Source organism: Marmota monax, unplaced genomic scaffold, assembly GCF_021218885.2.
Source record: "Marmota monax isolate L192 unplaced genomic scaffold, Marmota_monax_Labrador192_F-V1.1 WCK01_AAM20220418_F8-fsc00002, whole genome shotgun sequence".
Taxonomy (NCBI): domain Eukaryota; kingdom Metazoa; phylum Chordata; class Mammalia; order Rodentia; family Sciuridae; genus Marmota; species Marmota monax.
Window position 1 is genome coordinate 28,438,408 of NW_026693571.1, and position 22,617 is coordinate 28,461,024.

General features: G+C 37.5%; 1 protein-coding gene across 4 annotated transcripts in view; it reads left to right on the top strand.

The window, feature by feature from the left end:
* Positions 1 to 21,848, top strand: part of LOC124102531 (broad substrate specificity ATP-binding cassette transporter ABCG2) — a 114,202-nt gene extending 92,354 nt beyond the window's left edge. For all 4 annotated transcript variants that reach the window (XM_046458922.2, XM_058583863.1, XM_046458921.2 and 1 more), the window contains exons 7-16: positions 2,662 to 2,813; positions 3,414 to 3,518; positions 4,802 to 5,052; positions 9,380 to 9,462; positions 13,959 to 14,048; positions 15,272 to 15,396; positions 16,446 to 16,600; positions 18,712 to 18,801; positions 19,899 to 19,987; positions 21,645 to 21,848. In XM_046458922.2, coding sequence (XP_046314878.1) covers positions 2,662 to 2,813; positions 3,414 to 3,518; positions 4,802 to 5,052; positions 9,380 to 9,462; positions 13,959 to 14,048; positions 15,272 to 15,396; positions 16,446 to 16,600; positions 18,712 to 18,801; positions 19,899 to 19,987; positions 21,645 to 21,792 — 1,288 coding nt within the window. In that variant the 3' untranslated portion in view covers positions 21,793 to 21,848. The remainder of the gene's footprint in view (positions 1 to 2,661; positions 2,814 to 3,413; positions 3,519 to 4,801; positions 5,053 to 9,379; positions 9,463 to 13,958; positions 14,049 to 15,271; positions 15,397 to 16,445; positions 16,601 to 18,711; positions 18,802 to 19,898; positions 19,988 to 21,644) is intronic.
* Positions 21,849 to 22,617: the final 769 nt, after the last annotated feature.

The window sequence follows — 22,617 nt, forward strand, 5'->3', positions numbered from 1 at the left end:
CTAGCATATTGGACCCACGCTAGCATAGCATTGACGCTTACCAAATGCTTAATTTGAAATGATTTTTCTCATAGCCTTTTTAAATGACAGTTTTAAACAGTGGTTTTGGCCTTTGTTTCCTCTGTCTGTATGAAATAACTCCCTGGAAAGGTAGTTTCTGTTTTTGCCATGGAATGAGACCAGAGATCAAATCTCAGCCTTGCCTTTTAGTAATTGTGACCCCTGGGCCAGTTGCTTGACCTTTATACCTGATTTATAGAAAGAAGGAAATGATCATATGGGCACTGCCTTATAATAATACCATTATGAAATTGAAACGAGATTATTACTAAAGCATTTATCAAAGACATGGCAAGTGCTTAGTAAGTTAGCTGTGTCATCAGGCAGAATAGTAAAAACCAATTCTTAAAGAGCCAGAAGACTTAAGTGATCAATGAGAACTGGGTGTACAATCATTGTTTTAATATTTAGTCTATAATGAGTTCTCAAACTTGGGTGTACTTAGAGATACCGGGGGTGCTTTTTAATAATATGGATTGCCAGTACCATTTCCCCTCCCGCCCCCTCGCAGAAATTCTAATTCAGTGTCTGGGAAGACTGTCCAGGAACCTGCTTTGTCAATAAACATTCTAGTGGCTTCCAGACTGTTGATGCAACATACTTTAAAACTTTGGGTCAGGCACAGTGGCACACACCTATAATCCCAGCAGCTGGAGAGGCTGAGGCAGGAAGATCACAAGTTCAAAGCCAGCCTCAGCAATTTGGCAAGGCCCTAAGCAATTTAGTGAGAGCCTGTCTCTAAATAAAAAGTTAAAAGGGCTGGGGATATTGCTCAGTGATTAAGCCTGCCCTGGTTTCAATCCCTGGTACCAAAAAACAAAAGCAAAAACCAAAAAAATACTTTGTGTTTTGCTCTTTTTTTGTCCCGAGGATTGAATGCAGGGTCTTTTTTTTTTTTTTTTTAATTTTTTATTGTTGGCTGTTCAAAACATTACATAGTTCTTGATATATCATATTTCACACTTTGATTCAGGTGGGTTATGAACTCCCATTTTTACCCCGTATACATTGCAGAATCACATCAGTTACACATCCATTGATTTACATATTGCCATACTAGTGTCTGTTGTGTTCTGCTGCCTTTCCTATCCTCTACTATCCCCCATCCCCTCCCCTCCCCTCTTCTCTCTCTACCCCCTCTACTGTCATTCATTTCTCCCCCTTATATTATTTTCCCCTTTCCCCTCACTTCCTCTTGTATGAAATTTTGTATAACCCTGAGGGTCTCCTTCCATTTCCATGCAATTTCCCTTCTCTCTCCCTTTCCCTCCCACCTCTCATCCCAGTTTAATGTTAATCTTCTTCTCATGCTCTTCGTCCCTACTCTGTTCTTAGTTACTCTCCTTATATCAAAGAAGACATTTGGCATTTGTTTTTTAGGGATTGGCTAGCTTCACTTAGCATAATCTGCTCTAATGCCATCCATTTCCCTGCAAATTCTATGATTTTGTCATTTTTTAATGCAGAGTAATACTCCATTGTGTATAAATGCCACATTTTTTTTATCCATTTGTCTATTGAAGGGCATCTAGGTTGGTTCCACAGTCTTGCTATTGTGAATTGTGCTGCTATGAACATCGATGTAGCAGTGTCCCTGTAGCATGCTCTTTTTAGGTCTTTAGGGAATAGACCAAGAAGGGGAATAGCTGGGTCAAATGGTGGCTCCATTCCCAGCTTTCCAAGAAATCTCCATAGTGCTTTCCAAATTGGCTGCACCAATTTGCAGTCCCACCAGCAATGTACAAGTGTACCCTTTTCCCCACATCCTCGCCAGCACTTGTTGTTGTTTGACTTCATAATGGCTGCCAATCTTACTGGAGTGAGATGGTATCTTAGGGTGGTTTTGATTTGCATTTCTCTGACTGCTAGAGATGGTGAGCATTTTTTCATGTACTTGTTGATTGACTGTATGTCCTCCTCTGAGAAGTGTCTGTTCAGGTCCTTGGCCCATTTGTTGATTGGGTTGTTTGTTCTCTTATTGTCTAATTTTTTGGAGTTCTTTGTATACTCTGGATATTAGGGCTCTGTCTGAAGTGTGAGGAGTAAAGATTTGTTCCCAGGATGTAGGCTCCCTATTTACCTCTCTTATTGTTTCTTTTGAATGCAGGGTCTTATATATGTTAAACATATATACTTCTACTACTTCTACTACTGGACTACACTCCCTACTGCCTTATTTTTTCATGAAAGCAATTGAATTTAATTTCTCCTCCTAACAAGTTGGTTATATAGGATGAGATGAGACATTTGTAAGAGAAAAATCATGTTGAATTGGGATCAATGGAAGTAACAGTGGAAAGAAACAAAAGTATTTTACCAAGAAGTGCAAGGTTTAGGCCAGCCACCATGGCGCACACCAGTAATCCCAGCAGCTGGGGAGGCTGAGTCAGGAGGATCACAGGTTCAAAGCCAGACTCAGCAACAGTGAGGCACTTAGCAACTCGGTGAAACCCTGTCTCTAAATAAAATACAAAATAGGGCTGAGGATATGGCTCAGTGGTTGAGTGCCCGTGAGTTCAATCCCCAATACCAAAAAAAAAAAAATAAAATAAAAAGTGCAAGGTTTAGATGCTTAACAATACTTTATTGTCCCTCTTTTAGGATGTCTAAGCGTGGACGAACAATCATCTTCTCCATTCATCAGCCTCGCTACTCCATCTTCAAGCTGTTTGACAGCCTCACCTTATTGGCCTCAGGAAAGCTCATGTACCATGGTCCTGCACAGGAGGCTTTGGGGTACTTCGAATCGGCAGGTGTGGTCGACCTTTTCATGCACTAGTTCCTTTATTCATTAGACGAGGAAGAGCAGACATAGGAAGAGCAGAGAGGTCAATAGGAGTGCTGTTTGAGTTCTGGATTTGGGAATATGGCAGCCTGAAAGGTGATAATTTGGACCTCTGAGTTTAAAAGGTGTAGATGCAATCATTTCTGACATGTGCACTTCCAGTCTGAAATTCCCTAGGTGAACTCAGCACAATGTACTAGGAAGTTAACTTTTTTTTTCTTGGACTTAGAGTTAGATTTTTGAAGAAGTCATGATAAGTACTAGTGATAGCTGTTTTGGGTTTCAGGATTTATGATAGGTAAAGACTAATACAAGATGTTTTGAAGAGTCCAAAATTGCTTTGGAATATTGTTTTTGTTTGCTTTTTGCTGGGAGACAGGGTTTTTGAAACACTATGATTGAATATATAAGAGGATAAATCAGTGAGGGGAAAAGAGAGCAAGAAGATGAAGGAGAAATCTGTTAGATTTTCTCTTCCCTTTCTCCTCACCTCCATCACCCTCTGAAAATGAGTCTTCCTTATTTCCTAAGACTATGAGGTTGAGTTTTGGAGTGTTTTCTTTTATAGGTTACCGTTGTGAGCCCTATAACAACCCTGCAGATTTCTTTCTGGATGTCATTAATGGAGACTCTTCTGCTGTGGTATTAAACAGAGAGGTAGAAGACTCTGAAGGTATGTGTGTCTCTTAGATTCACGGATTTTTGCCTAATTGATTTGACTGATGTTCAACAATGCGATGGCTCATTGAAACCTGGCTTTGTGGATGCTGTGTCCTGTGGGTGTTTTTATATGCATGTATGGTACTGTTATAAGGGTAGTTTCCACTAAAAGTCAGTATTTTCATTGTGTATGGTATTTTTAAAATAGAAACTTGACACTTTATGCATTGGCACATAGTAAAAAGCAAGAATCAGATTTTTATATAAAGATTTATAACTCTGTATGATAAGTCTGTTTAAAAAAATTAGAGTTCACTGGAAAGTCGTATGGAGATTCCTTAAAATACTAGGAATGGAACCACCATATAACCCAGCTATCCTATTCCTTGGTATTTATTGAAAAGAACTATAAGCAGCATAGGATAGCAATATAGCCACCTCAATGTTTATAGCAGCACAATTCATAATAGCAAAATTATGTAATCAACCCAGATATCCATCCATAGATGAATGGATTAAGAAATTTTGATATATATTCACCATGGAGTTTTACTTAAAGAAGGATGAAATTATGGCATTTTCTGGTAAATGGATGGAAATAGAGAGTATCATGCTAAGTAAAATAAGCTAGACTCAGAAAACGAAGGTTTGAATCTTCTCTCAAATATGTGGAAAGTAGAGCAAAATAAAGGAAAGAAGGCGAGAAGGATTGGATATCATAAAGTTACAGGGAAGATCAGTAGAGAAGAAGAAGGAGATCTAGAGGGAGAGAGGAGGGATGGGAAAGGGGAGGAAATGCAGAATGAACTTTTAAAAATTATGCTATGTGCATGAATAAATAACCACAAGAAATTTTGCCTTTATGTATAAGTAGAAGAAAATAATTAAAAATAAATAGAGAAGTGAAAGGAAGATCCATAGAGTAGAGGAAGGAGAATGGGGGGGGGGGGCGGGATTGAACCAAAATTCAATTCCATGCATATATGATTTTGTTGGGATAAATCCAACTACTATGTTTAACTATAAAGCTCTAATAAAACAAAACAATCATGACAACAATAACAAGAGTCCAAATAGGCAAAGGTCATTGAATTTGTTGTATCATAAGATCATGGCATTGTCCAGTTCAGTTACTTGTGTTTTTCTGATGTGTAAAGCAATGACAAAAACTAATAACTTTTAATTACTCAACCTTTAGAATTAAGAAGCTGTGCAAAAAGGGGTCACAGAAAATTGAGTTAAATCAGTTTTGTCTGTCAGTAATATTTCCCTTCTTTGTCCACTTTTATTCTAAAGCAAACAACTCTGAAGAGACTTCCAAGAAAGAAAAGCCAATCATAGAAAAATTAGCTGAGTTCTACACCAATTCCTCCTTCTGCAAAGACACAAAAACTGAGTTAGATCACCTCTCAAGTGATCAAAAGAAGAAGAGGAGCTTAGCCTTTAAGGATATCACCTATGTCACCTCCTTCTGTCATCAGCTCAGATGGATTACCAAGCGTTCGTTCAAAAATTTACTGGGTAATCCCCAGGCCTCTGTAGCTCAGGTAACCTGACAGATTGTTTTCACTGTGCCGTGAAGTACTCAGGTGGGAGCTATTTGGTTCGGTGTGGTCCACTTCAGGAATATGTGTATCTTCTACCCAGCCCTCCATCGACTTGTCATCCCCACCACTCCATTTGAGATGTAGAGATAGTGAATAGAACAAGTAAAAATTTACTCTCTCAGAATTTTTTGTTGTTTAAACAACCCATAATGGATAGTCTTAGTAGAAATTTTCTTTTTAAATATAAAGTAAAGGCAATGTGAGCCATACATGTGGTTTGCTAGTAGCTATGCACTGTCATTCACTGATTGATTCCAAAAGTTCAACCCAAGGCCATGTTTTGTGTTTTGAAGACTCTAATATAGTAGTGGACAATATGGATAAAAATAAGTCTCTGCTCTTGTAGCTTATTTTCCTATGAGAGCAGAATAATGATAACTGAATAGAGAAAATATATAGCATGTCAGATGGGCCTATGAAGAAATTTCAGCAGAGAAGGAGTGGAAAAGGGAGGGAGAGAGAAGGAGGTGCAGAGAATAGGATTGGTTTACAGTTGAGATCAGGTGCTGAGGTTGTTCAACACCTGAAGTCTGTCTGGCTGTCCACCATCTGAGGGAAGAGCCTGTATGCAAAGTGATGTTCCTTATGATTGGCCTTCCTTATTGAGAAATTCTTATCTTTGGAAAGCAGTAGATAGTTCAGAGAGTTTGCCTATTCTACACAGGTAATAACCATCCTTAATAAGGCTCTCTTAACAGTGAGATCATGTTTTCTTTCTTCTTTTGGTTGGCTCTAATGTAGTTATTGATTATCACTCTGTAATATTTTTCTATTATTCTTTAAAAAAAATTTTTTTTTAGTTGTTGGTGGACCTTTATTTTATTTATTTGTATGTGGTGCTGAGAATTGAACCCAGTGCGTCATGCATGCCAGGCAAGGGCACTACCACTGAGCCACAGTCCCTCTGTTATTCTTAACCCCTGTAATATTTTTCTATTATTCTTAACCCTGTGTCACACACAAAAAACTAGTATTCCCAGTTCATTTCTTCATCATTTTTAAGAAAATCAGTTATCTGGTTGTTTTGGAGTTGCTGTTTTCATTATCAGTCACTGAGTTTCTGGTAAGTATGAAAAGGTGGCATGTTGTCGCTCTAATGAAATATACTGACTTCTCAGCATGAGCCTCTTATGTGTATCTGAGAGCCTGCATCCTTATTTCAGCTGTGCTGTCTGTCCATTGCTCCAAACATTTTTGATTCTTGTGATTTGGCATTCCTGTCAGAACACAAGCTCTTTTGTGTCCTGTCAACCAAGAGTAACATTTTATTCTTTGGTAATAGATTTGATGTCATTTGGGAATATATCAGGTCAGTTAGCTCCATCAACCTTGGTGGCCCGTTGTTCAACAGTTAGATGATGAAATAAGTTGATTCTTTAGTGTGATTTATGAATTAGGTTTTTCTTACTTGCCTCTAAATTGGTTTATAAGTGTCTTGTTCAAGACACACATGTAATAGTTGTGGGCAGGGCATAATTAGAACACACCTATTTATAATGCATCTGTATTGTGCCTGTTTTGGGTCTTGGCTTCTGTAAGGTGCAGACAGCAGGCCCAGAGCCTGCAGGTTGCATGTTCAGCCTACTTGCCTCATCAGTCAACTGGGTTCCACAAAAGGAATTCTAGCCATGTTCACTGACACGCAGTCTCTCGAATAAGGGTAGATATTTATAGCTCCTGGAGCTTACTGGGACAACCGTTGTTAAGGTTTGTCGCTACTAGAGTGTTAGCGTAGAAGGCAAGCCCTAAGAATTGCAGGCCATATATGCTCTTTTTCTAATGTATTCAACCTTGTCATTTTAGCATGAACCAGCCATGGTTCCTACATAAACAAATGAATGTGGCTGTGTTCTGATAAAACTTTATTCATGGACATTGAAGTTTGAGTTTCACATGAATTTTGTATTGCAAAAAATATTCCTTATCTTACCCCCACCCTCAACTATTACAAATTGACCCAAACAATTCTTGCTCGTGGACTTAACAAAAATAGGGGGGCTGGCCCTATTTGGTCTGTGGACTATAATTTACTGATCCTTGATGTAGCATCCTTAATCTTGTGTGTTTTTTTATTTCTCTAAGTTTTTAATGTTAAAATGTTTGATGACTTTTGGCTCATAAATCTTGTATTTATTGACATATTGCTGTACTTTGGTTTGAACTAGTTATTTATTTATATAATTCAGACTTAGCCTTTAACCAGAGGTTATATTTGGAAGACCTTGAAATCAGTGGATTGTCCATATAGAAAGATTTAACATTCATTTATGTGCCAAATGTTTTCTGATCTTTGGAAGACTTTTTTCATTGATCTCTTGAAGAATCATAATTTCTATAGCATATTAAACATTTGACTATGAGTTCATTTTTTTTTTTTAGTGATAGTTACAAATATCCCTTAGGACACACCCTGAGAAATATTGGTTAAACATTTTTTAGCAGATACAGAATAACATCATTGGAGAATTTCTTTTTTTATCCTTCTGTTCAGAACAGAGGTCAGATGTGGAAAGTTTGGAATAGGGTCATTTGCACCATTTTTTTTTTTTTTTTTTGTGCAATGTTTGCCTGGTGTTTTTAATTTTTTCATCCAAGGAAGAATAAGAGACACACCTTGCAAAAGCATGATATGAACATGGGATAGTTTCATATTTTGTCAGTGTGTTAGAAAATTGGCCTGAGTTTTTGAACTTTGATGCCTTTAGAAAACATCCTAATGATAATACTGACAATGTTAGTGTATATCAAGTTTGAATGCAAAAGAATATGGAGTGTCTAGTTTGAAAGACTGACAAAGAAAAAGACTTAAGTCTTTTTATACTGTGTGAAAGTACAGAATCTCACATACAAGTGCATGCTGCATGTTAATAGGGCTATCTGTGTTTATTTTGCAAAATTGATCTATTCTAATGAAATAGGGTATATTCTGAGGAGACTGAAAATATGACAGGGTAATGGATGTTTTCCCCCTAAATTTCTGTCTTATTAATGAGGAGACTTTTAAGGATATCTTTAAATAATATTCTTTCCAGACTGGCCTTTTCAGATTATGAGTCTTTTTAAATTTTATTTATTTTTTTATTTTTATGTGGTGCTGAGGATTGAACCCAGGGCATCATACACGTGAGACAAGCGCTCTGCCACTGAGCCACAATCCCAGCCCTGACTGTCTTTCTTCTTTTGTTTGCTTCATGCCAAAAAAAATGTCCTTCACGAAGTACTTCATGTCTTGATATTGTTATAGCATTGAGATTTTTGAATAACTTTGAATTTTCTTAGACACATGGTAGGGTATTTTGTTTTCTTTAGATTACCATTTCTTATATTTTTATTATTATCCTATGAATGATAATAATAAAATAGAATTCTTTACACAAATTATATAATAATGGAAAATTAATCCTTTGCTAGTTGAAGCATCCTTAAAAGAATTTTTATCCTAAATCCCAAAGTGCTTTGTCCAGTGTCCTTGGAACTCTCCACGTAGACTGAGTAGGTGAAGATGGGTGAGGATGATCACGTCTTGGCAGCTCAGGTGTGATATGTTGACTGAATGCTTCAGTGACTGAGGTTGAAGGAGAAGCAGTAACAGAGGAGATGGTAATGGAAATACTTGGGTGCTCCCAGAGAGAGCTGGCTGAGTGCTTTGGTGACAGTGACAATGCACTTTCCCATGCAGACTCTGACTCCCCAGGCCTTGGAGAGGTGGAGTCCAGCTCACACCTACTTCCTTTATCGTGCAAAATTCCATTGTTTGAATTTGTGTGTGTGCTTTAAAATTTTTGTTTATTTTTATTGTTAAGAGTAAAGACATCCTGTTTTCATTTTACTGTCTTGAAGTATGAAACTGCATGTTCACTGACACAAAGGTTGAAAGTTCAGGCCCAAACTCCAGGCCACTTAGATTTGGTTTTATTTCCCAAATGACCTAATTAGGTGTTTGCATCACTTTGCTTCCTGTGTGGCATTTGTCAGTTCAGCACCTGAGCTGGACCCGGAACTGGCAGTCATCTGCTTTGTTGTTCTGTCAGTTCTCCAAACAACAAATACCTTGATTTGCTGGTTGTTTAGAAAGCAGTCTAATAACATATACTGCTTTATATTCTCCCAGGGACTGTGGTCAAAGCATTAAAAATGTTTATCTCAATGGAGAGATCTGATTATATTGCCATGTATTGTGTGAAAATGAATGATGTTAAAATTGTTACCTCTACTCAGAACTCTTTTTTTTTGTTGTTCGTTTGTTTTCATTCTTCTTTTTGAAAAGGTTGCTGTCACAATCGTATTGGCACTGGTTATAGGTGCAATTTACTTCGGGCTAAGCAATGATTATAGTGGAATTCAGAATAGGTAAGTAAATCTGGATCTTGATTTAAAATAAAAATGCTATTACTTTGTTCAATTCATGAACATCCATTAAGAATTTGAATTTAAGACAAGTACAGCCTAAATGGCACTATTGTCTTTTGGGGTTGGGTGAATGAGTGAATTGAAAACTGAATGGAAGAGTTACTTTTGTTTTTCACATGCACAAACACATATTTATGTCTCTTTTGATACAGAACATAAAATTTGCCTTTTTAACCATCATAGTATATAGTTAAGTAGCTTTAAGTATATTGACATGATTGTTCAAAAGTCACCACCATCCTACTCCAGGAACTCTTTTTTAAATCTTCCCAAATGGAATTGACATACCCATTAAGCAACAGCTCCTCATAGCTACTTCTCCCAACTCGTGGCAAACACCATTCTTTGTGTTTCTGAATTTGACTACTCTAGGAACTTCATGTACACGGAGTCCTAAGTACTTGTCCTTTGGTAACTGACTTATTTCCCTTAACATAATGTCTTCATGGTTCATCTGTGTTGTAGCATTTCTATTTTAAGGTGCATAGTCCATTACCCCCACACATACCACATACCATTTCATTTATCCATTCATCCATTGATGAATATATGGGTTGCTTCCTTCTTTTGGTTGTTGTGAATAATGCTGTTATGAGTATGTAAGTATCTGTCTGAATCCCTGTTTTCAGTTGTTGGGCATGTTGCCAGAAGCAGAATGGCTGTGTCATATGGTAATTGTGTTAATTTTTTGAGGACCTGCCATTCTGTCTGCAACTATACCATTTTCCATTATCAGCAGTACACAGAGTTTCAGTTTCTCCACATCTTCCCCAACACTTAGTATTTATTCTTTTTAAAAATATACAATAAAGATCTACTGGATCTTTTGAGAAATGCCTATTCAAATTCTTTGCCCATTTTAAATTTGTTTTGTTGTTGTTGAATTGTAGGAGCTCTTTATATTTCTGAGATTAATTCCTTCTCAGATGTATAATTTCCAAACATTTTCTCTAATTCTGTGGGTTTTTATTTAACTGTATTTATGATGTCCTTTGATGTACAAGTGTATTCAACTTTGGTATAATTCAGTTTATCTATTTTTCTGCTGCAAGTTAGCCAATTTTCACTGTTTGGGATTTGTTTGACTTGAGGGTAAGATAAGCTAGTGGGACTCAGCTTTTCCTAACTGAATAATGGTTATGTTAGTGTTATGACTCAGACCTAGTTTCAGTTATAATGTACCCGTAAGAATCTTGATCCATGATGAGATTCATTTATTTGTTAATTTTTCATTTATTTTTGAGATGAGGTCTCTATGTTGTCCAGGCTGGCCTTGAATTCCTGGGCTCAAGTGATCCTCCTGCTTCTGCCTCAGTCTTCCAAGTAGTTGAGACTGTAGGCTTATACCACGGCACCTGGCTTTACAGTGAGACCTTGTAGTGCCTGTATCATGTTCTGAATATAGGTGTTGTGCTGCATCACAGACCTCAGAGTTCTTGTCACTTTGCTAGGCACTGGGCTCTCCTTGACACCCACAAGCTTATGTGACCTTCCAGAGATCAAAGATGGCATATGGTATTATCCTTATTTTACTGTTGAGGATGGTTGAAGATGCTTATGTTGAACATATGTTGATGTATGGAAAAGACTGATTAGTTTTGAAAGAAAGAATAAGGATAAAAGTAGATTTCCCTCAGATAATCAAGTAGTGTTAGTCTACAATGAGATGATTTTTGCAGCTGTTTTCAGAATTAGGTCATTGCTTATCTTTTTATCTTCCCTGAGGGTTGGGATCTCTGGATTGTTTCCATACTTGCTAGAAATGGATGGTTCGTGCAGGTTGTGTTATCCTAGAACAGCATATCTCTGTTCTAGAATCTAGGAGCTCTGGGCTTTTTTTGTTGTGTAGCATGAAGTCTTTGGAAAAATTGTTGACAAACCTGTACTTAATTGGAATTATAAAGATGAACTGGAAAGCTAGACATTAATGGTGTTGGTAAAAAGATCCAAAGAAATAAAGAAGAACTTTAGCTTTTTCTCCAGGTGTCTTCTGGAGAAATTATATTAATTCGTATTTTTTTTACTTAAAATTGCTACCATTTTTAATAAGAATTTGGACTAAATGAAAGTGGCCCATGTGTGTAGTTTATCTAATCCCTCCTGGGATGATTGATCAGTGATTAATTCTTTTGATTAGGTGCGGTGTGTGTGGGGGAGTCTCAGTGTCATCTCTGGAACCAGGTTGTTAGAGCTTTCTTCAGGGATAAATATCAGTGTTTCATCAGTTGAAATTGCTAGGGAGGCCAAGAGTTTAGTTCTCTTTTTTTGTGGTCAAGTACTATCTTTATACTTTCTCTAACCTGTGTAACTGAGACACTGGGTTTGAATCCTGTGTAGAGTGTGAGCTCCTTTGACTTAATAGCCTTATAGAGTTGTGGTGATAACTAAATGAATAAGGAAAAAGGTATTTTAAAAATGTATTAGATTCACTAATCTCACTTCTGGGTATTTATGCAAAGTATTTGAAATCGGTTTGCTGAAGAAATATCTGCACTCCTGTGTTCATTGTAGGACTATTCACAATAACCAAAGTAAGGAATCAGAGTCCATTAGCAGATGAATGGATAAGAAAAATGTGGGTACACAGTGGAATACTGTTCAACCGTAAAAAAGAAATGCTGTCATTTGTGATGGTGTTGATGAAATTGGAGAACCTTGTGCTAAGTAAAATAATTCAGATAAAAAGAGACAAAAGCCACATGTGCTCACTCATATGAAGAGTTTAAAACAATCAGAAGCAGAGAGTAGAATGGTAGTTGCCACAGATTAGAGGAGTGAGAAGATGATGATCATAGGGTGCAAAGTCTCAGATGGGAAGAATACCTTTTTTTCCCTTTGAGATAATATTGCACAGTGTGGTAAGTATAGTAAATAGTAATGTATATTTTGAAATTCCTGAAAATAAATTTTAAATGTTTTCACTATAAAAAAATTATATATATGAGACAGATGTGGCTTACCACCATAAAAAGAATTAGAATGCATTAAATTGTTTAATAATAAAAATGTATTCAGTTTTAAAGAAGTCATCTTTTGATTTAGAAGGAATTTCTCTAATTTTTGCAGAACCATGAACATTACTTTATTATTAGATGTAAGATGATAAATTGAACTGAATCATTGCTATGTCCCATGTTTCTGAAATTAGGTTTTTACTTTATATTAAGTTTATTCCTGATGGTAAGTTATTAGCTGCTTCTCTACTAGGCCTGGATGTTTTCCATTCATTTTAATTATTGTACAAACATTTACATTTTAAACAGCCTGTATGCTCAGTTCTTCATTCTATAGGTCTTAAAAAGAATTTTCTAGGGATTCTTATTTTTCCTTTAAGTTAGTTGGAGCTGTTCACTGGTGTTAGTTGGAGCTGTTCACTGGTGTGTTCTTTTGTTTTTCTGTCACTTAAATGTTGCACCACATCATCTCTTTTTCTGTTTCAGCTAACATCCTCCATGTCAATTAAATTGTTCGGTTACAAAGGGAAGCCTTTGCCTTTTTTTCGAAGGATGTTGGTGTGCTCTCATAAAACCCATGTTTTCACTGAAATGTAGGTTAGCTGAGCACTTTGCTTTTTAAACCTCAGTTATTTTACTGGGAAATAAGCATTAAGTCTCATTCATAAGGTGGGTGTCTGAGTACAGGTTCCCTCCACTGTCTGGCATTTTCCTTCCACATGTCTTACCTTCTTCTTTATTCAACTTCAGAACCAAAGTGGTTAATTGAATCTTTTAACCTGTTTAGTTTTTTTTATTCAGATTACTGTTTCTCTGTTTATACAATAGGAATACAACAATTGGCATTTTAGTTGGTTAAATTGAAGGTGATAATATTTTTATGACATATATTAGCTTGGGCTGCCATGACAAAATACCACAGGCTCTGGCTTAAACAACACACATTTATTTTCTCTCTGTTCTAGAGTCTGGAATTCTAAAGTCTGGGATCTGTTCCAGCAGGTCAGGCTGTTGTGAGGGTGCTTTCCTGGCTTGCAGATGTCCACCTTCACTCTGCACCCTCTCATGGCAGAGAAAAATCTGTCTGGTGCTTCTTCCTCTTATGAGAGCATGAATTCCATCATGGGGCTCCACTCATGACCTCATCTAAGCCCTGTTACTTCCCGAAGGTCCCATCTTTAAGCATCAGCACACTGGAGGTTCTGGGCTTCAACGTAGGAATTTAAGGGGAACCCAGTTCAGTAGACAGCAGCTTAAGAATGTGAATTTCAGAATATGCTAGAATACGGAGACAGAGAGACCTCAAGGGGCCTCATGGGGTCATGCTTCCTTCTTTGTTTTAACCAGAACGATTCTTGTTTCTTTTTTCCTTCTTAAAATCTGTTTAATGTTGTATCATTTGTGGGAGAACTTCTGTGGATAGAAAACCAACCAAGAGTGTTGAGTCAGCTGAGGTGCTTTTGTTCCATTCTGTCCTGGCAGAGCAGGGGTGCTCTTCTTCCTGACGACCAACCAGTGTTTCAGCAGCGTGTCGGCCGTGGAGCTCTTTGTGGTGGAGAAGAAGCTCTTTATGTGAGTAGGTCTCCATTCAGGGAAGGGGCCTTGGTTGATCATATCTGGAATTGAGCCAAAGATGCGATCCTCAGGATTATGAGTGGTTTTCTTCTCCTTTACTTATTTCTTTAAATTGACAAAATATAAATTATATACATTTATAGTGTATAACGTGAACTTTTGAAATATGATTGGGGATTACTAATATTAACTGAGAAAAAGCAGTCAGAGGTGAAATAGAAAATCAAGTGTGTGGGGCCTGCTAGCAAGGGAAAAGGTAATTTTAGGCTTAGGTTATGGTCAGCAAATCCCAGTGGTCCAGAGAAAGCAAGCAACAAAGGAACTGAAAATTAACTTTTATTTTTTAACAAAATAGTAGGTTATAGTAACCCTTGCAAGAAAAGTTTGAGAGGCTTTGGTAGAGATTAAGAGGTGGGTTAAGCAGCAAATTGGAGGTAGGAGGTAAAGCTGACAAAGAATGTGACCAAGTGTAGTCCCTCAGTGAATGGGGGAGTGGAGAGAGCCAAAGGGCAGCCTTGCAGTAAAGAGCAGACTGGGTTTGTCTCTGTTTTCCAAAGATGGAAGGGATTTGCTCATATTGACATGCCAAGGAGAGGAATCATCAGAAAGGGAAGGGATAAAGACCCCAGTGGAAGAGTTTGGAATTATGGGGAAACATGTCAACAAGAAGAAAGATGAGGGCTTAGTAGATGACAGGACTATAAGTGGAGATGTGATCATTAAAAGAAGCATTTTTTTTTTCTTTTTTTTAACATGAGAGTAGCAGAAGTAGAGTTTAGGGATCTGCTGTAGCATTGGGGCCTTGGAGAATATCAATGTCACATTCTTCACACTCAGAAGTAGGGAGAAGAAAAGCCCCTGTTACACTGAGATTAGCCCCTCAAGTGCTGCTGTTCAGGCAGAGCCAGCCTCAGAGGAGCAGCAGAGTCTCTAAGGAGAGTGAGAGGATGCAGACTGTGTCCCTGGAGTGGTGATGTGGGCTAGAGTGGCTGCAGCTGGAGGGCTGCTGTCATGAGAGGGTCCCAGCAAGAGCCTTGGGGGGCTGATTCCCCAGGGAAGCTGCATCTGAGGAGGAGAAGGGTGTGGGGAGTCAGCCTGGAGCCTGTGGGCAGCTGCAGTGTCAGATCTGATGGCAGCAGGAGTCTGCACAGCAGCATCTCATCTGGGCTGTGCCTTCTCAGACTAATCTGGGATATGTGGTGTGTTTTTCTGTTCTGTAGACACGAGTACATCAGTGGATATTACAGAGTGTCATCTTACTTCTTTGGAAAATTGCTTTCTGATTTATTACCCATGAGGTTTTTGCCAAGTGTCATATTTACTTGTATACTGTACTTCATGATAGGTAAGTAACAAGACAAAAAGGGTGTGTTTTCAGTCTTGGATGTAGATGAAACCAATTTATCTACATATATTTTATTACTATCTATATCTTTTTGTAGAAATATATAGAGTGATCTAGACAGAGGTAAAAAATATTAAAATATACATATATATTCTCCCCCACCCATTCTCTAATCAGAGGAGAATGGTGACTTTGGGGGTTTAATGATTTAATAAAACATACTTGTTTGATAGATACAGACATTCATTTTACATTATGCTCACACTTCGCACCAGATTCATTACATCAGAATTCCCATATATTTCACTAATAGGCACATATACACACACAAGAAATATGTATTTTAGACAAAGTGCTATATAATAAAACCATCATTTAAGTGTAACCCTTCCATTTTACACATAGCAGGTGTGTTGTAAAAAGTTGGTCATAGAGTTTAGACCCTCAGGTTCCTAGTAGGTGTTCTTATGGCTGTTCCAAAATCTTCAGACTGCATGACCCAGAGCATTACCTCATAATAGTTTATAAAATAGTTTCAGAATCCAAAATTAGTCCTGTTCTTAATCACAGAGCTATGTGGTGATTTGTTGAGGGGGAGTCAGGTTATAGAGACACCTCCCCTCCCCTAGATATAAAAACCACTTTGAGGTCATGAATCCTGATCCTGGCTTCTTCAGTAATGCAGTTGTAGCCGACAGTGAGTAATGTGGGTATGTGGGTATGAGAGTGTGCTCTTGATGAGTTTCCTGTGACAGGAGAAGGCAGGAGAATTTGGCCAATTGTGCTGCCTATACTTGTTTAATTCAGCAACTCAGAAATTGCTCATAATTATGTATAAGGGAGCACAGGTATTAGTTATATGGGATAGTGTTATGTAGTAAATGTAAAAGCAATCTGTATGATAACTTTATGCACTTACATGGAGGGAAAGAATAAAATTGAATCATATATAACATTTTTTGCTCCGATGTTAAAGTCTGTTTGCACAATGAACCACCCCAGCTACACAGTGGCCTAGGCAGCCTCAATGACCCCTTCTTTTCTTTCAGGATTGAAACCACAGGCAGACGCTTTCTTCATCATGATGTTAACCCTTATGATGGTGGCTTATTCAGCCAGTTCTATGGGACTTGCCATCGCAGCCGGTCAGAGCGTGGTGTCTGTGGCTACACTTCTCATGACCATATGCTTTGTGTTTATGATGGTGAGTGTGAACAGAGACTCTCAGGAGAGGGAATTGTTCCCCTTATTCCTTCCTGCCCCTTCACCTGTCCTGTAAAACCTGCTTTGAGGATTCTGTATGTGGGACTCAGATACTTTCATGAAGCCATATGCTGAAATATAGTTTGGATTACTGGCTTTCCTTCTGGCCCTTTTCTGCCTTTTTTTTTTTTTTTTTTTAGTTATTTTTCAGTTGTGGATGGACACAATACCTGTATTTTATTTGTTTATTTTTATGTGGTGTCAGGGATCCAACTCAGTGCCTCACACATGCTATGCAAGCGCTCTACCACTGAGCCACAACTCTGGCCCTCTAATGTGCTTTTAAAAGACAATTCTGTTGATATTTTAGAAACCTTGGTAAATAAGAACTTTAAAAAAAAAAAAACAGAACAATGATTGGCTGGTTCCCTCATAAAAGACGGCAGGTTATCTGCCAGCCTTTAATGCTGGTGTTAGAGAACTGCCACCTGTTTACCCACAGCAGAGTTTGATGCATTCACTGCCCTTTGATCCAGATCAAAGCAAAGCTCTGTGAGAGGCATAGAGCAAATCCAGATCAAAGCAAAGCTCTGTGTGGCTCAGGGGAGTCTTACTAGGGCCCCTCTTATATTTTGAAACCCTTTCTTGGATTCTGAGAATCTCTTATATCAATTTATTTCTGGGTTGTTTTTTTTTTGCTTGATGGCTAATATTCCTAATCTTAAAAAACTCCCTAGGTTTTACACTCATATAGACTCAATGGATTAATGGAACCAGTCATCTTTTTTTTTTCCTTTTCAGACATTTTTTTTTCCTTTTCAGACATCAAGGATTGCTTAGCTTATTAATGAAAATGTTAATATTACTTTCTGTTAGAGTTGCAGTACGTATCTTTAAATATGACATAATTAGCTCAGACTCTTCTCAGAATTTAGTTCTTCCTTTCTGAATTTGGAAACTACCAATGTAGGTCATGGTACCTACAATGTATCAGTGTAGCACATGGTACATCCAAGAGTAAATATCCAAAGGCACATGACAACATTGTCATTGTTCTGCACATCTCAGTGTATCTAGTATCAGTTAGGACAAGTGTTACATGGACCTTGTAGCTGTCCCTGGTATGTCTCAAGCAGTCCTTCCTGGCATCTCCATTGCTTTCTGGTCACTTTAAGTGGAGGTATTGACCATGTTTTCCAATTTCCTTCACTATATTATACTTTTTATCAGTTCTAGGCATTGGGTTATCTTAAGCCTGGATTCAGAACCCCCAGTTATTCCTAAACTCATGGACATACACTGCAAATCCTCTTTAATAATGAATCTTATTGTGTGGGTATAGAGGGGATCATCTGATACTTAGGATTGTTCTGGATTTGTTCTTAGATTACAAGGTTTATTAGGGTGAACACATAGTGGTGGCTTCTTTAAAATAATAAGCACACTTGTTTCTTGGTGTCCGTGAGTTCTGCATTTAAAGATTCAGCCAACCGCAGGTAGAAAATACATATATAAAAAAATTGCATCTGTACTAAATATGTACAGACTTTTTTCTTGTGATTTTCCCTAAAGAATACATATATAGTATCATATATAGTTCAAAGCTATAAGCCCTTGCTAAACTATTTACATGGCATTATGTTGTGTTAGGTATTATAAACAATCTGGAGTTGACTTTAAATAAGTACAGGGTGTGTATAAAGTATAAAGGAGGTGCATGAGTTATATGCAATTAAGGGACATGAGCATCTCCACATTTTGGTATCTGTATGTGGATGCCAAGAGGTGACTGTACTTCTTAATCTTCCCTTACAGTTACAGAGAAAGATTAGAATCTAGTCTTGACAAGAATTTTCCAAATAAGTGGAATATATAATATAAACTATAGGTTTATTGTATTTCCATTAAACATGAACTGCCACAGTTATGCAGAGGTATACACATGCAAAGGAGGATGATGAGTAAGTGCTTAAAGTAGTGGAAAGAATTTCAAGAAAGAATTGGTCCTAGCAGAATGTTTAGAAGGTTGTAGAGTTCTTGAAGAGGATTCTGTTTAGAATTTTTCATGAAACTTTTGGACCTGTTCTGACTGTTCAGTTTTGCTTTTTGTAGCTTTTTTCAGGTCTTTTGGTAAATCTCAGAACCATTGCACCTTGGCTTTCATGGCTACAGTACTTCAGCATTCCTAGATATGGCTATACGGTAAGTTGTCCTTATCTGCGTGAGTGCGTTTCCACCTGGGAACAACCAGAATCAAGCCTGACCCTCTCATTTCCCCACCCATAAGCTGTGAATATCTTCCATCTAGGAACTGTCTTTCAGGAGAAATACATCAGTGTTTCCTTTTAGCCTTGTTTAGCAAAAGGTGAGGGAGTCAACTGGGTATTTTCCCAAGTCACGCCATTGTCTGAGGAAGATGGCAGGTTGGGGAGAAATCTCATAGTAAAGGGAAAAGAGTGACTCGTTGGTGAAAAAAATATTGTGTTTCAGTTTGATAAGGAAATAAATGAGAAGATGAGAGACTAGAATTCACAGTTTATGTTAGAAGGAAAACAAGGATTATTTAATGCTCAGAGCCATATTAGTTTTAAGGAGCTAATCAGCTCCGAAATAACCTGTGTCTTAACACACCACGACCAGGTTTCTAACTTTAGTTGTTTCACTTTGGTAAGTACTGTGTGAGAGACTTGGTATGTTTTTAGAAATAACAGTAGAATTAAATTCAAGAACATTGTTTTAGTCAGCTTTTTCATTACTGTGACCAAAACACCCATCAAGAGCAGATTAGAGGAGGGAAAGTTTATTTGGGCTCGTGGTTTCAGAGGTTTATAGATGGCTGATTCCATTCCTCTGGGCACGAGGTAAAGCAGCAATCATGGAAGAAAGGCCCAGCAGAGAAAAGCTGCTCAGCTCTTGGCAAAGTCAGGAAGCAGAGAGAGAGAGAGAGAGAGAGAGAGAGAGAGAGAGAGAGAGAGAGAGAGAGAAAAGGGAAGGAGAGAGAGGAAGGTGCTGCAGGGGAGAATCGACCCTTCCAGAGCATACCTCCAACGACCCAACTCCACCAACCATGCTCCACCTGCTCATGGTTACTACCTTGTTAGCCCATTGAAACTAGGATGGACCAATTAGGTTCAAGTCTCCTAATTTAATCATTTACTTCTGAATATTCCCACTACCAACACAGTAGGTTTTTGGGGATACCTCATATTCAAATCATAATAGACATAGTTGTGATAATTCCTTGGAAACCTTTTGAAATTTACAAGTATTACCTTGCCTCACTCCCCTTTCTATTGTAGGCTTTGCAGTATAATGAATTTTTGGAACAAAACTTCTGTCCAGAATTAAATAAAACAGAAATCAGTACCCGTCCTACTGAAAATTCAATGTAAGTATGCATGCAGTGTCAGAGCATGAGATTGCTTCTACTGTGGAGTGGTGTAGAAAGGCCCCAGGACTTAGAACTGATAGGAGTCATTTCAGTGTCAACAAACATTTCTGAGCTTAATTTTTTTACTCATAAAGTAATCATTGTGCCCTAATATATGTGAACGTGCTGTACAACTCCTATCTTCTAACAGTCAAAGTTGTATTTAACATGGAATACTATTTCCTGTGTGTTGCTTGCTTGTTTAGGCCATTTTAAAAGATACTTTTTAAATAGTTTTGATTTTGATTTTGTTGTAATTTTTTTCAGAACAATTTGAAATGGGCTGCTTTGATAGTTTAGCAAGGGCTTATAGCTTTGAACTATATATGATACCTGTGAACCCAGCCACTAGTAAGATCTGACAGGGAAAAAATAGTATAAAGAAGGAAGTTTGTTTTTGCATAGTGTCATTAAAACAGAAATCAGGTTTTAATAAAATTATAGGATCTAGTTTTAAAATTTGAATAATATTTTCTTTTCTATGGCTGTTGTTAATGGTTTGATTTTGATGCATGAATTAATGAGAGAAAAGAATACTGGTATCCTCAATCTCTTCTAAATGTTCAAATAATTGTTAGTAATAGGTCACATTTCTATTTTGAGTACTAATAAGGAAAATCTGTGAAGAAGAGTTTTCTTTACCCTGCCCACTCTTTTTTTTGTTTGATCTGGGTGTGGCATCTTTGTAACAGAAACTCATTGCCAGGATACTGGTCAGGATGGAGTGCTTGGGAAGAGTGTGACGAGATAAGGAGGAGCCACTGAGGGCTTCATGCTCATATAAGGCTCATCCTCACAAAAGGAGGAAGGAAACTCCTCTTATAGCAAGAGAGGCCACCGAAGTTTCTGGAATGATAAATTCTTAGAGGTGCACAAGAATGGCAGCTGGCAATAACTGTGGCTGCACCAGGTGTTTTTAGTAACAGCTGATTTTCAAACCTGTGGCAGGAATGTTCCATCCTGCTGTGCTCCAATTGCTACCTAAGGGTTGAGTCTGATTCCTGGGCCTCCTGGTCACGTCCTATAGCTGGGTTTCTACACTCCTCCCTAGTGTCTTGGTGCAGCAGTTGACCAAATATTGCTCTGACTGGAAGCTTTTACTCCCTTTGTTCTTAGATTTAGCATTCTTGCCTGTATTCTTTTGCTGGCTGTCTTGTTGGTGATCACCTTAGCAAGGGCTGTAAGTGTCATTAGTTTAAGCTAAGGGTTGCCCATCAGAAGTAAGTGGAAGATTAACTTGGTAAAGTTTCCTTCAAAGAGAGCAGCATCCTAGATTTGTTAATGAATAAATCGGAGGAGGCTAGAAACTTGGTCCATAGCATGACTCTGTAAATTTGGCCAAGGTTGTTAAGCTTCCTTCCCTTCCTATTTTAAATGTGTATCATATATATACTCTTGGGATTGTAATAGCTATTAACTAAACTGTTAGGTACAAGTTACTTAGCATAGTATCTAGCAAAATTGTAAGCATTCAGTGACTGTTAGCAATTATTCATGAAGGGATTATTATTAACAATTTTGTTACCTCTAGGCCTCAATAAGGAGCAGAGAATATGCTGAATAAAATTTGACAGATTGTAGGAATGACATTATATTGTTTTCTGTTGAATTTCAGGTGTACTGGTGAAGAATACTTGACAAATCAGGGCATTGATCTCTCACCTTGGGGCTTGTGGCAGAACCATGTGGCTTTGGCTTGTATGATGATTATCTTCCTCATGATTGCCTACCTAAAATTGTTACTTCTTAAAAAATATTCTTAAATTCCTATTTACTGTGAATTACTCTCGCATTAAAAAGGAACACCTTTAGTATACAATGAAGTTTTTGTTGTTGTCTTCTGTTAATTTGCCATCATGCTGTCATTTAGCAATAATTATTTTGTAACATTCACAGGAATCATGAAAAACTGAATTATGCATTTAAAAAACTAACAAAATACACATTAGTTTATCTCATCAGAGGGTAACCTAGAGAAAAAAATGCAATCTAAATTATTGATCTGAGAATGAAGAATTGAATTCTAGAAACTATTGACCAGTTATTAATATTTCTGGTGTTGATTCTCTCATGGTTAAAGTTAATAGATAGTTTAGTACCCCTCCAGTGTTTGTTTGTTTGCCTTTGTGGTGTGAGAGATAATACTAGCACAATGGAGGCCAGCACTCTACCACTGAGCTATATCCCAGCCTGCCCTCTGATCATAATCTACAAATCTATGATCTTCCAATGTCCAATAAATAACGTATAGTAATACTGTATTAAAAGTATGGAATCTAAAATATGTTGGAAAACCTTGTCAACCATGATGATTAAAAAAAGTGTCTTTAATCAGCTTATTAATGTTGGTGGAACTTATTGATACTTCTCTAGGGGAATTATAACAATCTCAATTTTGTGTTCTAGTCTACACAGGTACATACTTAAGTTTCCCACTTTTTAATAAACTTCATTTTAAAATAATTTTAGAATTATAGAAAAGTTGCAAAGATAGTGTGGGAAGTTCTCATGTGTCCTTTGCCAAGATTCACTTAATGTTAACATTTTATATACCAAACCATATGAGTCAAAGCTAAGAAATCAGTGTT